Source organism: Triticum dicoccoides, chromosome 1A (assembly GCF_002162155.2).
Source record: "Triticum dicoccoides isolate Atlit2015 ecotype Zavitan chromosome 1A, WEW_v2.0, whole genome shotgun sequence".
Taxonomy (NCBI): Eukaryota; Viridiplantae; Streptophyta; class Magnoliopsida; order Poales; family Poaceae; genus Triticum; species Triticum dicoccoides.
In genome coordinates, this window is record NC_041380.1 from 261,575,208 (window position 1) to 261,592,527 (window position 17,320).

At 46.4% G+C, this 17,320-nt stretch overlaps 1 protein-coding gene across 1 annotated transcript in view; it reads left to right on the plus strand.

Moving 5' to 3' along the window:
• The first annotated feature begins 15,148 nt into the window (after positions 1 to 15,148).
• Positions 15,149 to 17,320, plus strand: part of LOC119352637 (pollen-specific leucine-rich repeat extensin-like protein 2) — a 68,879-nt gene continuing 66,707 nt past the window's right edge. The window contains exon 1 of the mRNA XM_037619225.1: positions 15,149 to 15,324. Coding sequence (XP_037475122.1) covers positions 15,149 to 15,324 — 176 coding nt within the window. The remainder of the gene's footprint in view (positions 15,325 to 17,320) is intronic.

A 17,320-nucleotide genomic window follows, 5' to 3' on the forward strand; every position in this document is an offset into this window, starting at 1 on the left:
GGCGCCCTTGAATAGCACCTTCCAGGCATCCTCGTGTGTTGTGTCGAAGAGCCTGTTCAGAGTTTGGTGCTGGGCCGGGTCGAACTCCCACAAGTTGAAAGCCCGTTGTTGACACGGGAGGATCCGGCGGATGAGCATGACCTGGACTACGTTGACGAGTTTGAGCTTCTTGCTCACCATCTTTTGGATACATGTTTGGAGTCCGATCAGCTCTCCCGAACTACCCTAGGATAGGCCCTTCTCTTGCCAGGAGGTGAGCCGTGTGGGGATGCCAGATCGGAACTCGGGGGCCGCTGCCCATGCAGGGTCACGCGGCTCGGTGATATAGAACCACCCCGATTGCCACCCCTTTATGGTCTCCACGAAGGAGCCCTCGAGCCATGTGATGTTCGGCATCTTGCCCACCATGGAGCCTCCGCACTCCGCCTGGCGGCCGCTCACTACCTTCGGCTTTACATTGAAGGTCTTCAGCCATAAGCCGAAGTGGGGCTTGATGCGGAGGAAGGCCTCGCATACGACGATAAACGCCGAGATGTTGAGGATGAAGTTCGAGGCTAGATCATGGAAATCCAGGCCGTAGTAGAACATGAGCCCCCGGACGAATGGGTGGAGAGGGAATCCCAGACCGCGGAGGAAATGGGTAAGGAACACTACCCTCTCGTGGGGCCTGGGGTGGGGATGAGCTACCCCTCATCTGGGAGCCGGTGCGCGATGTTGTCAGGCAGGTATCCGGCTCTCCTCAGCTTCTTGATGTGTCCCTCCGTGACGGAGGAGACCATCCACCTGCCTCCCGCTCCGGACATGGTTGGAGAAGGTTGAGGTGGGAAATGCGGACTTGGGCGCTAGAGCTCGAGTGTGCAAAAATGGATGAGCAAAGGAGGAAGAAGGCGTGGATGAAAAGGTGAATCCTTGTCCCTTTATATGGGCGGATGAAACTATGCGTCCCCACTAGCCTGGTAAAACTCGCTTATCCCCCAAGCGCCGTAATCGATGGCGAGGTTGGGTTACCCATGCCCGTATTGATGAGAATCCCATAATAAGGGGAACACGATCTCTGCTTTGACAAGACGTGTCAAGAAACTGCCTCGCATTATGTGCGGGGCTAGTTAAATGAAATGGTTCGAATAATTACCGGGCCATGTCATAATGTCATGTTGCCAAAACGTGTCAGCAGATTAGATTTGTGGAAATATTATTCCCTCTACGGTGGTATGTGGAACTTATTTTGCAGGGTCGGACACTATCCTTGTATTCAAATTCTTCCGTGATGTATTCGGAGGAGGAACCCGCCTTGCAATGCCGAAGACAATACTGCGTGCCGGACTCATCGTCATTGAAGCCTGGTTCAGGGGCTACTGAGGGAGTCCTAGATTAGGGGGTCTCCGGACAGCCGAACTATATCCTTTTGCCGGACTGTTAGACTATGAAGATACAAGATTGAAGACTTCGTCTCGTATCCGGATGGGACTCTACTTGGCGTGGAAGGCAAGCTAGGCAGTACGGATATGGATATCTCCTCCTTTGTAACCGACCTTGTGTAACCCTAGCCCCCTCCAGTGTCTATATAACCGGAGGGTTTTAGTCCGTAGGATAACATACAATCATACCATAGGCTAGCTTCTAGGGTTTAGCCTCTCCGATCTCATGGTAGATCAACTCTTGTAATACCCATATCATCAAGAATAAATCGAGCAAGACGTAAGGTTTTACCTCCATAAAGAGGGCCCAAACCTGGGTAAAACATCGTGTCCCCTGCCTCATGTTACCATCCGCCTAGACGCACAGTTCAGGACCCCCTACCCGAGATCCGCCGGTTTTGACACCGACAATGACCATACCCTCGAAATCACTTCTATCTTTGCTTGCTAGTTGTTCGTTCTATCGCTATGTCGCGCTACCTACCACTTGTTATATCATGCTCCCATGTTGCCATGTCAAGCCTCTAACCCACCTTCCTAGCAAACCATTGTTTGGCTATGTTACCGCTGTTGCTCAGCCCCTCTTATAGCGTTGCTAGTTGTAGGTGAAGTAGAAGTTTGTTCCATGTTGGAACATGGATATATTGGGATATCATATTATCTCTTATTTTAATTAATGCATCTATATACTTGGTAAAGGGTGGAAGGCTCGGCCTTTTGCCTGGTGTTTTGTTCCACTCTTGTCGCCCTAGTTTTTGTCATACCGGTGTTATGCTCCTTGATTTTGCTTTCCTTACGCGGTTGGGTGTTATGTGAACCCCTTGACAGTTCGCTTTGAATAAAACTCCTCCAGCAAGGCCCAACCTTGGTTTTAACATTTGCGACCTAAGCCTTTTCCCTTGGGTTTCGCGGACTCAAGGGTCATCTTTATTTTAAACCCCCGGGCCAGTGCTCCTCTGTGTTGGTCCAAACTAGAGCACCGTGCGGGACCGTCCCTTGGCAACTTGGGTTATGTTGGTATCTGTACGCTTAGCTTATCCGGTGTGCCCTGAGAACGACATATGTACAGCTCCTATCGGGATTTGTCGGCACAGTCCGGTGGTCTTGCTGGTCTTGTTTTACCATTGTCGAAATGTCTTGTAACCGGGATTCCGAGAATGATCGGGTCTTTCCGGGAGAAGGAATATCCTTCGCTAACCGTGAGAGCTTGTGATGGGCTAAGTTGGGACACCCCTGCAAGGTTTAAACTTTCGAGAGCCATGCCAACGGTTATGTGGCAGATGGAAATTTGTTAATGTTAGGTTGTGGAGAACTTGACACTTAACTTAATTAAAATGCATCAACCGCATGTGTAGCCGTGATGGTCTCTTTCCGGCGGAGTCTGGGAAGAGAACACAGTTCTTGCATTATGGTTGTGCGCAAGTAGTTGCAGGATCACTTCTTGATCACTTCTAGCTTCTCGACTGCTGCGTTGCTTCTCTTTTCGCTCTTATTTGCGTATGTTAGCCACCATATATGTTTAGTGCTTGCTGCAGCTCCACCCCATTACCCCTTTCCTACCCATAAGCTTAAATAGTCTTGATCTCGTGGGTATGAGATTGCTGAGTCCTCGTGACTCATAGATACTTCCAAACAGTTGCAAGTGCAGATGATACCAGTGCAGGTGACGCAACCAACCTCAAGTGGGAGCTCGAAGAAGATCTTGATCGTTGTTTTGTTTCGTTTCCTATTGATCAGTAGTGGAGCCCAGTTGGGACGTTCGGGGATCTAGCATTTGGGGTCGTCTTCCTTTTATTTTGGTTCCGTAGTCGGACCTTTGATTGTATTCTGGATGATGTATGTTTATTTTGTTATTTGTGTGAAGTGGCGATTGTAAGCCAACTCTTTATACCTTTCTTATTTAGTACACGGGATTGTGTGAAGATTACCCCACTTGCGACTAAACCACCATGCGATTATGCCTCTAAGTCGTGCCTCGACACGTGGGAGATATAGCTGCATCGTGGGTGTTACAGCCATTTACAGTAGGACCAGACTTTCGGCCTCTTAGAGGCCCATGCTCTTCATGGTCCAGTACGAGCCCGCTGTTTGTTTCGGCCTGCTAAAGGCCCACAGTATAGTTGGGCTATATGTAGCCCGACCTTAGTAACGACCTGTTAACGGCCCGTGAAATCAAATGGGTCCACCTATTGCCCGCTTCGATGTCGGCCTGTTAACGACCAGAGAGGTAAGAGGGCCGGCGATTAACTTCCGGCCTGGTAACGACCCATTAACTTAATGTGCCCACTAAAGTTTGTACATGTCTTTAGGCCCAATTAGATAATTTGAGCCCATTGCGACGAGCAATTATGCACGGGACCAAAACCAATCAAGCAAAGGTACGACATACAGGGAAAAACGTTGCACATCCAACATATATTACAGGAAATTACATCCACTGGGCAATCAAATATTGATGCGAGTGCAAATAAGTGAACAGAACCTAACGATCTACAACGTCACAATCTGCAACCTCAGCGCAGATGATGCCCATAAGCATGTGGGCAAGTTCTTGCTGCTTTGCTACACTGTCTTTGAAAATATTGATCAGTTGTTGTTGCGCATGAATGTGCAGCTCTGATTCCTCCACCATTTCCATCGTTGCTTCAGCCATTAATTGGTTCACAAACATACATTTTTTCCGTTGCATTCAAGACAGAGGAAGCTGAACAGATTCAGATGGCGATTTTGGCAGGCTTGTATTATTGACAGTAGAGAGTGTCTCGATCACTGCATCATAACATAAATTAGGAGGGGAACCGAACAGATTAATCATGAGTTATTGCCATATTACCTGGCCTAGATTTATTGGAAAGAAACAATGGGGTTGCCTTGCTGTTTTCAAAGTTTGTCTTCTTATCTTCAGCAGCCTACACCAAATTAACACACTAGCATTGCTATCATTGGCCAGGTTAGATAATAGGAAAGCAACATTGACACAATGAACGTTTGGGCAACTAGACCACACCAGCCTACACCAAATTAACACAATATGACACATCTATCATCAGCCAGGTAAGGTAATACGAAAGCAACATTGACAAAATGAATAAATGGGCAACTAGAGCGGCACTATAATTCAGTAATGTGCATGATATGAGATAGTACACTCATGCAACTCAGTATGCAAAACTACCAGGCAGTTTTCCTTACAAAAATCAACATTGTCGCCTTTAACATTTTGCTACAACTGAATTTAGATCAGATAAAGTTTGGATTCACACCGATTAACAAAATACATGCTGATGTAAAAATATAGTGATATACAGCAGGTACTTACATCGGCATTGGAGCATAGAGAATTCCTTGAAGATACTTTCCTCGAATATGATCCAGTACAGAAAGTCTTCTATCCTTTAAGCTTATTTTCTAAAAGAGAGATGGGTAAGAAACATGTAGAAAATATGATCAAAATGCTATAAAATTTCATGATGCGGGGATACGCGCACGCTTCTTAGAATGGAGTTGACATATTTTTGCTGGACTAAAGCGGACTAGTTCTTTGGCCATTGGAATCTGCTTATTATCAGTGGGAGTTGGGTTTCTCTGTGCTAGAGCAGTATCTATGAAAACTAGAGTTGGTTTATTATCTCCTGGCGTTTGGATCTTTTGCAAAGACCTGGTTTGTAACCCTTCAGATTCTAACATAGCCGTCTTCCCCTTGCATGCCTCATATAGAAGAATGGTGCTTCAATTATAAAACATGCTACATCAAAGATGGAATAGGTACTGAAGAATAGAAAGGCATGACATATTGACATGTATTCCCTCCGTCTAGAAATAAATGGATGGGTCTAGGCGTATTTCAGTTCTAGATACATCCAGTTTTATCCATTTCTGCGACATGTAATCCAGACGGAGGGAGTATGATGTAAGAGCTAAGGATACGACAGGACATCAGTGTAAAAAACAATACTTGAATGTAAAACTGTATGCTAGTAGAATACATTACATAAAAACACTAAGGCAACATATGCGTGTATGATTGGGAAACTAAGACGGCATTGCAAGAGACCACTAGAACAATACTTCAATGTAAAAACGAACATGGTACGGTAGAAAGATGAAGTACATACTGATGAATAACAATGGATAAGATATTGAGAAGCATGATGTCCAAATTAAGCAGATGGCATTGCGATAGAGTAGAATGATAGTACTTGAATTTGAAAACATGTTATCATTAATGGAATAGGTACTGAAAAACAGGAAAGCATGCCATATTTACATGCATGATCAGCAAGCGAAGCACAAGGCATTGCAACAGAGTAGATGCACTCCGGGACATTATATGCATGTTGTACCCATATCAAGGGCCAAGTTAGAGCAAGGACCTTATGGGGTCAATAGGATTCATCATCTTTCTGCAAGTCTTGTGAAGAACTGCCTTTACATGTTCCATCATATTGGGTATCATTGACGTCAAGTTTGTTGGCTCTTACATTGCTCCGTGAGGTTCTTGTGGATAAATCAGTGTGTGAAATTATATCTGACATGCATGGAAGACAACTAGTAGTTAGATTAATGTAATGAGTGCCTGTAGGAGACGGCATAAATAGTAGGACTGGGGTTAACTAGCAGCAACAGGTCTCAAAAACTAAAGGGGGAACACAGATGAAAGCTACAGAATATGTATCGTTTGTACTCAAGACTAACTAGATGGCACACAAAAGTATTAAGGAACAACATAGGTTATACTAGAAGTGGTATAATACTATAATAACCAGCCCGTGGGATAGCATTGGCTAATGGATGATAACTATGGAACAATGTTACCTAAAGAACAAGTCTCTTAGCTGAACTATGGAACAGCGTTAACTCCTGAACAAGACCCGTAAGAGATCAGCATGAATATACAGTGAAATGTGATAATCTATTTTCAATGCTTAGATGAATAACAAAGCCATAAATGTTGCACACAAGTAAGATGAGGGTACAACCTATCTGGCCGCCATCCATAGGATTGAGCATCATGTGCTGACTTGTCGATGGCCCTGCAGTTGTTGTGGCTGTCCATGTTGGCCACACACATTCGATGTAGGGAACTGTTGAGTGGGGACTATAGCTCCCTTCTGGTTCATGCTGCGGTGAGTTGGAAGACGGTCTGGCTGAAGATGCAGAAAACGCATAATGTTAAGAACGACACATCTCTCTGATATGAAGAAATACCCTAAGAGATCAACAGCAAGGTACGATAGTGGTCACACGTCTGTTGACTGAAGACTAAATTGGGGTCACCCGATTTTATTTTATTTTGGTACTGTCGATCTATGCCGGATGGCTTGACGGCGGTCTTGTGCCTCCCGGCTGACACTATTCAGAATCTTCCCCGAAGAGCCAGCGACCACTGGCAGAGCAGCCTGCCTCCGCAGTCCATGGCCCCGACCAAAACCCCGCTCCTCTCCCCACCGCACTGCCGTGGTTGCGCCGCCCCCGGGACAATCCACAAAGACTCGTCGTCATCCAGATCCGGCGGCGGTAATACCTTCAACCCATGCAACTCTAAGATAGCCATCTAAGCGCTGCTTCTGCGGCAAACTTGTGCCCCCGCACCCTTATGTTAGACACCAGCCAACCGGCAGCCTAGGAGCTCCGCCGGCTCGAGGGGTGCTGCTTCCCATTGGGAATCGATTGGCCCAGAATAAAAATTCAGACAACTGACGCCTAAATAAAGTGAATTGAGATGAGGAAGCGACCTATCTGGTGGCCCGGTGAAGTAGGCAGCTCCAGCTGCCTTGTCGGTGAGGCCGGCAGGGAAGTAGAGATGCTGTGATGGTCGACGGCTATGGGGAAGCAGTGCCGGGGCTCTGGACGGGTCCAAATTTGGAGCCGCTCCGGCACCGTGAACAATAGCGGGGGTGAATTGGCTCCGGTATGGTTCACGCGGCCGTCGTCGAGGCAGCTCCGGCAGCACGGAGTAAGAGGCACATGGCCCAGTGCACGACGGCAAATGGACATCGTCTCCGGGATTAGAGAGGAGGGTGGCTATGAATTTGGTGCGGTGGGGGCGCCATGGAGGAGGGGCTGAGGTTTTGTGGCTCGGGAGAAGGGAGCTTCTGGGGAGAAGGTGATTTGGCGCCCACGAGGTATGAATGGGGAATTGGGAGGGGGAACCATGTCTTACGAATGCATTTGTCTGAAATGTGGGGGGGAGTTACAGTTCTACCCCTGCCTTTAGGCTTATCGGCTTGGGTCTGTGTACTGAGGGTCGGGGATAGTAGAGTAACTTTGCTTTTCCCAAATAGTGGGCGCGAGCGATTTCGGGTGAGGAGGGCGTGTTTTGAAATATACTGGGGGCGAGCGATTTCGGGCGAGGAGGGCGTGTTTTGAAATATAGTGGGCGTGAGCGATTTTGGGCGAGGAGAGCGTGTTTTGAAATAGTGGGCGCGAGCTATTTCGGGCGAGGAGAGGGTGTTTTGCCGACCATGGTTTATGAATTATTCGGCACATGTCATTTCGGCCGAGGAGAAGGCGCACTTGGATGAAGTTATGAACATACCCTCGATGTACAACGGGCCAATTGATGTGTGTCCCACATAGGCCGGTAATTTCGCGTCTCCCATTTATTTACTTGGGCGAATTCCACCGAGCAGAGGGTGTTTAACGGTTCTTTCAAATTTTGGGAGAACGAACATCCACGTCTACCTTACCAAGTCGACTCGAATCAAATTTTAAAATATTAGATTGCCACTTCTTTTTTAGATGGAAAGATGATGCTCGGGAGTAATGTGTTTTTACATGCTCGTTGCTAGCGATTTACTATATGACAAATAGTTGACCCACTCAAAAACGGGAATCAAACCCAAAATGAAATATCTCGATTCAATGAAATAGCTCGTTCACCAGGTCAAAATAATGAACTAAATCCAAAATTAAACACCTCAATCGAGTAGCATGTTGTACAGTATTATAGTACTCCATGAACATGTTGAGAGTCAAATTAATGAACTTGTTTGATATACGCATATCTCCATTCAAGTGTGGATAGCAGACAACATGTTCTCCAATTTAAATATTTGAATGCAAGTTTATATCGAAACATGGTTTATATCAGTACTCTTTGATGCATAAAACTCGACCTCCCCCTCTCCCGGACTCCTGCTCTCTCTCTATCTCTCTCTCTCTCTCTCTCTCTCTCTCTCTCTCTCTCTCTCTCTCTCTCTCTCTCTCTCTCTCTCTCTCCCCGACAATCTTGTCGCACGCATCCAACACACAAACCTTGTTGGTCCCTCTCCGTCTCTGTGTGTGTGTGTGGGGGGGGGGTCTTTCTAGTTCGCATGCATATATACTCCATCTATAGGTCTCTCTCGCACACTATGTATGATTCTCTAGTCCAAGCTAAATATCTTGGGTGCACTCATCGTACGCACACAAATTCCTTGGCTCATTGCCCGTAACTCTCTCACGCACCACCCTGTCGTCTTGGAGCCCTTCCCTCTCTCTCTCAAACTCACCATCTACCCGGGTCACACATACACATGCATATCTCACTCGCACTCGATAGACCCATCTAAAACTTTATCTCTCTCCATCTCACACGCACACACACACAATCTCATGCCTAGCCAAGTATGATGGTCTCTCACTCAAATGTAGGCACACGCAGCCCCCCTGTATGTATATGACTAGCTAATCTTAGTCTCCATCACAAACATGTGCATGGTCTATCTCGATTTCTCTCGGGGCATCTTTCTATCTCGCACGCACCTCCCTCGATCTCCCACCCATATAAATCCCCTCATGATCTCGAGGGGATCTCTCTATCACAAGCACACCCTCTCTCCCTCCCCATGCGTCCATGTTCTCCATGTGTCCCTCTCCACCTTTGTTCCTTGTTGGCCAGACATCTATTGGACATGTGCTATAGGGGTGTCTCTCTCCATTGCAAATAATCACGCACTAGCTATCTTTGTGTATCTCCTCACCTCGCTTTTCTATCTCGGAGATGCACGCATAATATGTTTGCATAAGAAACGAAAAAAACACACTCTCTCTAATTCATTGTTTGTTGTCCCTTTCTATTTCACACACATACTCTTTTTGCACACTCACTCATTCTCCTTCACACGCACTTGATCTCTCTCGACTTAGGCACTCTCTTTGGTCCATAGCATATAGATTTATTGAAAAGTCAAACATCACAAAGTTTGACCATGTACGTGGAGAAAAACATTTACATCTAGAACGGCAAACATATACCATTAGATTCATCATGAGATGTAGTTTCATATGATGTATCTTTGGTATTGTATATAAAAATAACATTTGCGTAAACCTGACCAATGTTTCCAAAGTTCGACTTCTAATTTTTTTACATGCACTGCATTATCGAGCTGATGGAATATCTCTTTCCCCCTCTCACCTATCTGACGCACCACTTAGCCTTATTGGGGCTCCTCTATCTATGTCAAACTTTATATCTCCCTGGTTCACACATACACATGTCTCGCTCGCGCTACATATAGACCCATCCAACACTCTCCGCCCTTGCCCTGCAGTCTTCATGGTCAAAAAAAAACACTCTCCGCCCTTGTTCTCTCTCTATGTGACACGTGCCCCCCTAAGTACCATAATACCTCACTCCATCATAGGCGCACGCACTCCCCCCTAAGTATGATTATCTCTCACTAGCCATCAGGAACACACATATTGTCTCCTTCCATCCATACGTCTATCTCGATATCTCTCGGGGTATCTTCTATCATGCACACACCTTGTCACTCGATATCCCACTCATGTAGTCCCATCACGATCTCCAGGGGATCTCTCTATCAGAAACATACACTCTCTCCTCCCCATGTCTGCATTTTCTCCCTACGTCTTTCTCGACCTCTCTCCCTTGCTTGTCAGACCCCTGTTGGCCACGTGCAAGGGGTCTTTCTCTCCAGGTTGCAAACAATCACACACTATCTCCTCACCTTGCTTCCGTTGTCGAAGTAGCATGTGTGATATGTTTGCATAAGACACACACACCTTTTCTCTACTTTTATCGTGTGTTGTCCATGTCTCTTTCACACACGCACACACACTTTTTTCACTCACTCTTTCTATTTCACACACACACTCTCTCTCACTCTCTCTCTCTCTCTCTCTCTAGTTAGGGACTCTCTCACATCCATAAGCATATGTATATTTTGAAAAGTCAAACCTCTGAAAAGTTTGACCAGGTATATGTGGAGAAAAACATTTACATCTGGAATGATCATTAGATTCATCACAACATGTACTTACTTCATACTATCATTTATCTTTGGTGTTGTAGATATAAGTAATTTACTTATAAACTTGGTCAAAGTTTCAAAAGTTTGACTTTAAAAAAAATGTTGGCACTACATTATCGAACAAAGGGAGTAGCTCTTTCTCTCTCTGCTATCTTTCACGGGCCTCCCCTCTCGCTAGAACTCTCTATACTGATGGATTATACGCTCACCGTATCAGCATATAGCTTTGTATGTTGTTTAGTTGACCGGTCAACCAGTCCACATGCTGCCTTGTCAGCTCGTGTTCTCTATCTTCGTGTGCTGGCCCATGTGGCAGTAGGTGAAAATAAGTAAACAGGAGGCCCATCTGACACGCGGTGAAGTAAACAAAGTTGAAACCACTCGGGGTAGCACCCGCACACTAGTGAATTGAGGGCGTATTGAGGACACACTTCTTCCGCGTGAAGGAAGCACTCGCGCACAATTCACCACTGTGTGGCGGCATGCACAGAAGGACGCACTCGCGCACACCCAGCAGGCCAACACACAACACAGAGCAGCACACGTGTACACTGGCGTCGCCGCCGGTTGAGATGGACGGCGAGGCAGCCAACAAGCGGAGGCGGCTCGAGCCAAAACCGTATCCGGCGAGCCTGGACTTCATTAGCAGCCTCCCCGACGACATGCTGCTCGTCATCATCGGCCTCCTCCCCACCAAATCTGCCGTGTGGACCGCCCTGCTCTTCCGGCGGTGGCGCCCCCTCTGGCGCTACGTCCCCCTCAACCTCACCGTTGACAGCTCCCTCTGTGACGGGGATTGCAAACGCATGGCCGCAGTCTCCAAGATCCTTTCATCACACCCTGGGCCAGCCAGACGCCTTGACATCCGCATGTTCAGTACCAACTGCAAGGTCCAAGCCAAGTTCGACGAGTGGTTCTTATCCCCCGCCCTAGATCATCTCGAGGAGCTCAGCTTCGAAGCTGGACGATGTCGCTCTCTACCGCCATCCACGCTCCGCCTCACGCCAACGCGCAGCGCCGCGCCGGCTTCAGCTCCTGCTATCTTCCCTAGATTAATGTCGTGCCCGCCCTTCTTCTCCCTTAACTCAAGCAGCTCGACCTCTTTGACATTGGCATCTCGAAGCAGGTTATGGAGCACCTGCTCCGTAGCCATACTGCGCTCGAGTACCTTCGTCTTGAGTAGATCCACGGGTTCATTAGCCTCCACATCACCTCGATGAATCTTTGATGTATTTTTGTGTCTTGTTGGCCCCGCAACAAGACATCAATTGGGAAGAGATCACTCCAGCTGTTCCACGTTATGGTCACTGAGAATGTGCCTTTCCTTGAGAGATGGCTTGTATCTGATCTAGAAGGTCCAACAAAAATCAGGGTCATTGACGCGCCGAAATTGGAGCGTTGGTGTACTCGTCTGCCAAAGTCTCCGGACTCTTTATTGGATCCGTAATCATTCAGGTACAGCACTCATCTTCTTCTCCGTCTTCTTGAAATTCACATTTTTAAATTTCTTCTTAATGTATGTACGACCGTCTTCCAGAAAATGATTCCCACAAGCTTGACCCAGTCTATGCGCACAGTGAAGATCTTGGCAATAAAATCTATCGGCCCCAATCTACATCAAGTTGTTGGATTCCTTACATGCTTTCCGTGCATGGAGAAGCTACTCATCGAGGTGAAACTTCTTTCCTATTAGTAAATAGTAATCACAATGTAGCTCAATTTTTTTCGTAATTTTCCCAAATTATGATGACAAGTGTAGTGTTCAAAATTGCATCTACGCACTGCACCGAAAGAAATGTTTTTAGTATTTTTTTCTCACGTGATAACCTGCATCATTTTTTTGTTGTACTACTATAGTAGCCTAGGCTAGTCATAGTGGAAAGTAACTTAGACTAGTAACTCTATGGTTACCCTAAGAGCAAGTACTACCTCCGTCCCAGTTTACTCTTCCTATTTTGTAGTATCAAGATTTGACCATAGATTTAACTGACAAAATGTTAATGCATGTCACTAAAAATTATATCGTTGGATTCGTATTTGAACATAATTTCAAATGGTATAATTTTTGGTGACATGCATTGGCATTTTCTTAGGTAAATCTATGGTCAAAATTTTACACTAAATACGAGGTAGTACAAAAGTGGGATATAACGGCCCTCCACTATGTAGGCCAAAACACATGCCAAATTCACTTGTGATGCATCTGGCATCGATGCCCCTCCATTGCTCACCTGGTGCCCCAATCTGGATCACCTATTTTGCTCCGGTGCCAAATTAACTCACACAATGAAAAAACACTTGCGTGGGAGAGAGAGAGAGGACTGAGACAATAAAAAACACTTGATTGGGAGAGTGAGAGGCTGGTGTAGTTGGTTTGATTGATTTGTTTATACATGTGGGTCTGTGTGCACAACGGTGCCAACTCTCTTACATCGCGAGAGCGATGCCAAAATCTTTTGATTTGACATCGACGCGTATTATGTGGCATACTTTTGAGAAATATGGCATCGGCCACATAGTGGAAGGCAACAAATGCCCAAGATCTTCATGTGCTCCTAGGTAAATGAGAGGAAAGAGAAAGAGAGAGTGAAAAAATATCACTAGCCAGCCAACCCTATCGTACGAGCGAATGCTATTGGTACCTCTTGATGACACGACAATCTTATACAGCCAGCTGCTCTAATGTTCTCTTCTTTTGCAGATAAAAAAGACCCGAAAGTGAAAAATGTGTTGCACTATAACAATCTCATCGAATGCCTCGATCTCCATCTTACAGAAATTGATTTGATCGACTACCGAGGCAGCACATCTGAGATTAAATTGGCCAGGTTCTTTGTTTCGGAGGCAAGTGTGCTCAAGGTAATGAGGTTTGGCGTTCTCTGGCGCAACAATGAATGGCGTGTTAATCACCGCAAGCGTCTAAACCTAAATGACAAAGTCTCCACAGAAGCTGAATTTGTTTTTGAAACATCAAGTGGCCAGAGACTCGAAAATTTATTTGCCCATTAGTGACTTGTCAGGGCGGTGGATTTTAGTTTGTACGATAATACTGCATCCACCTAAAGTAACGAAAGTTCTTACGTAAACTTCCTAGTAATTCCCTCTTCGTAGGTGCAACATTACTCCTAACATTTGTAATATCAAATTGAAACTTGTAATATTGCCGTGTCCTATTCCTGCGTTTTCAAAATCTTGCGAATCAAAGAGGTCCTGAGTTGGTGATGATGTTGTGCCTGCCATCTTTCACCAATAGCCGTTGGATCTAGATTTGACACATACAAACCAAACTTATCCAGTTTTGCAAAAATATGCCCCACTTGTTCCCTATTTACAAACAACTCCTTGTCTCTCACAAGCAGCCTTATCTCCTCCCCACCACATCTAGAAAGCCATGGAAAAATCTGGCGCGATGGCCACTGCCAGCGCTGTCCACCCCCAATCTTGGTGTTCCGTGCAATGCACGGGCATCAACGCACGAGAAATTATGTTAAACATGGCTAGTTGTAAGCAGGCTAGCTCTACAGCCATGATGATAGTGACTACAGACGGTGAGGCTGACTATGGTATGCCGAACACGGCGCCTATACTCAGGTGTCATCTCCGGCGCAGGGTCTTGTCACTTCACTGTGAGGAGCAGCACGTAATAATTTGACCAACGGGTAGTACAGTGCTACTAGTACATTGGTAGTACTACTACTAGTACTAGCACCACCGTCTGGATTTAGTAGTACTACCACGTCCATCTGGATTTAGTATTTGACTAGCAATATCTAGTAATGCATGTCACAAAAAATGTACTACTCCCTCTATAAATAAATACATGGTGTATTGTTTTATTCCTACCGGCGAGAGAACTTAATGTCTTTTTGCTAATTAATAGGATTACATGCAATGAACTAACCACTACATGTCATGTTTGGTAGTCTCAAGTCATTGAAAGAATGCACGGCCCACATCTCTCATTGGCTGATATGTCACGAAATAAGAAATGAGGAGGGAGTTAATGTACCATGCCTAAGTGTTTTGGGATTACACAACATTTTTTGTTACATGCATTAACATTTTATTAGTTAAATCAAAGGTCAAAACTTGGGGCAAATTGCAAAGGGGACCAATAAACCAGTAAACATCAAAGTTCTCTCATTTGGCCCCAACTAGAGGTCCGGTGAGATGACTATACTACAGCGGCACGGAGGGGACGCAGCTTCATTGACTTACTGCACCTGCCTTTGGTTGTATGACACATGGGCCCAATAGGTGGCTGGCCCGCCTGTCATATAGCCAAAGGCAGGTGCAGTAGAGGGCCGAGGAGTAGATGGCCAACACGCACGTGAATTCAACGCAGTCTGCACTTCCCATATAAAGGCTCCCCGCCAGTCCAATCTACGAAATCCTACGCACCTATGCACGCTAACCAAGGGCAAGAGTGATCACTCTAATCGCAAGATCGGTTGATTAGAAGCTAGACCCATGGAGGCGATGAGCGCGAGCATGAGCCGGCTATGCCAAATGGTCAACGACGCCGGCCTGCGGCCCGGCACCGAGGAACGTCTCCAGGTCGTGCTTGATGCCGCCAGGGTGAGAGGCCGCTTGGATGACAGCTTCGTCTCCTTGTTCAACAAGGTCCTCGTCAGCTTTCTCGACAAGTTCACCGTTGTCAAGAAGCTCGCGGACAACCTTGACGTACGCCTCCAGCCCACGCGCCCAGGCTCTGCGATGCCCGCCACCCTCAATGGCCTCTATGGTGACAACCTCTTCGACGCACTTGTGGCCCTGCGACTGCCCACCGTCGCATCGGAGAATGTCCACCTCGAGCTCACACTCGCTGCGCAGCGCCTGGTGCAGCAAGACACCGTCGACAAAATCACCCACGTCTACACGCAAATCATCCACAAGGACTACTACATGCCAGAGGAGGACGATAGGTCGTTGGCCTTCTTGACCCGCGGGGCAACCTTGGATGACATTGTTTAGAAGCACGTTGAGCTCGCCGCCAACACCGCTGCTCCTCACACGTCGGTTGGTGACCCGGCGCACTAGGGCGTGAGGATGTCGTTGATGGATCTGTATGTATCTTTATCTTTCCGTCAAATCCATGTAGTAGTATATGGTACTACTAGTAGTTATCTTACCTTTCGCATCAACTTCATAATTTTTGTACGTACTCCATTCATGAACCGCACCAGAACCTAACTTCTCATTACTCTAGGGAAAATTGTTATTTCTATCTATCGGTCGCGGCATGGAGTAGAACCAAATTTTACAAGTTACAAGTTCAAAAGGAAAAGCTTGCCGTGTTCGCGTCGCACCCCGCTGCCCACACGGTTAGTCCGGCAAGCCGCTCAAGGGGGAATGCGTGTTGTGTTGCATTTTCACTTACAAGTGGGACCGCGGTTGAGCAAACCGACTATCGGCAACCCCCCACCCCGCCCAGCGATGGCTGAGAAAACAGGAGGGAGAAGAGATGGTTGTAGCACGGACTCCAAGAAAATTGGTGCCGGATGGGACTTGTGTGGGTGGTGTGTGCTGTACTGCTAGACGTGAATGCTAGTTATGGCCCATGCCACCCCACTATATTGAGCCTATATCGAGGTGCTGGTTACGTACAACAAATTTCCTAGAGTCCCTGCTCAGCCCTCCTCTACCTCTCTTCTCAGCCAACCAGCAGACGCGTGGAGCCCATCGTCTGTTTGCTCACATGCGGTCCCACATGTTAGTGAAAATGCAAGAGGACCCACTGAACCTGCACATCTTTTCACCTCGACATGCTGGTGATGAAAAACAAATCCAATAAAGATCTTCGGTGGGTGCTTTTGGAGTTACTCAAGAGTAGTAAGATTCTATTTACAGTTTAACCCAAGATGCACATCATGTGGCTTCAACTAGCACTCCATTTTCTTGCATGACACGACCTGGATGCTGGATGTCCCATGTGTCAGCAAAAGGAGGTATACCAGAGGAGTAGGAAAGACGGCAAGCCCTATGCGTACATCCTACTACGTAGAGGCCCACCTCACGCAGTCACGCTATCACCATATTTCTCGACCTTCGTGCGACACCTAACTATTGGTTGGCTCTATGTGATGTGGCAACTTCATACTACTATGGATGCTGGCTATACTACTACGGCACTAACACTCCAAGAAGTGAGTCGAAAACCATTTATAAATTGAGTTTATGACATGCATATGCAAATGTACCATTCATTACATACAACAAGTCATCAACACACAACGACAACAAGGATACATGTTGGATTATAGATTAGTTCCAACAAAACATTCTAGTAAATACTAAAGTTTTCATCACACAACAAATAACAAGCAATGAAATGAAGTTCAGCTCAACCACTCCTCGGCATTGGAAACGCTTGCTATGAACCATAAGAGTTTGTCTCGGAAGGGCCTGCTACTGTCAATCTCGAGACCAATGCAAGACTGATCATCCAGGCTGAAGCGGCCTATTTCATGACCCATATTGTGATAGCCACGGTAGGGAAGCATAGCAATGTCCGAGGTATAGATACAATTGCTTCCAATAAATGGTAGTAATGTTGTGTCAACAGCAGCTGGATCGCCTTTCACCATGATTGGATAGTTTTGTCCAAGGAAGAGCGAGTTTCCTCCAAGAGTATCAATACTA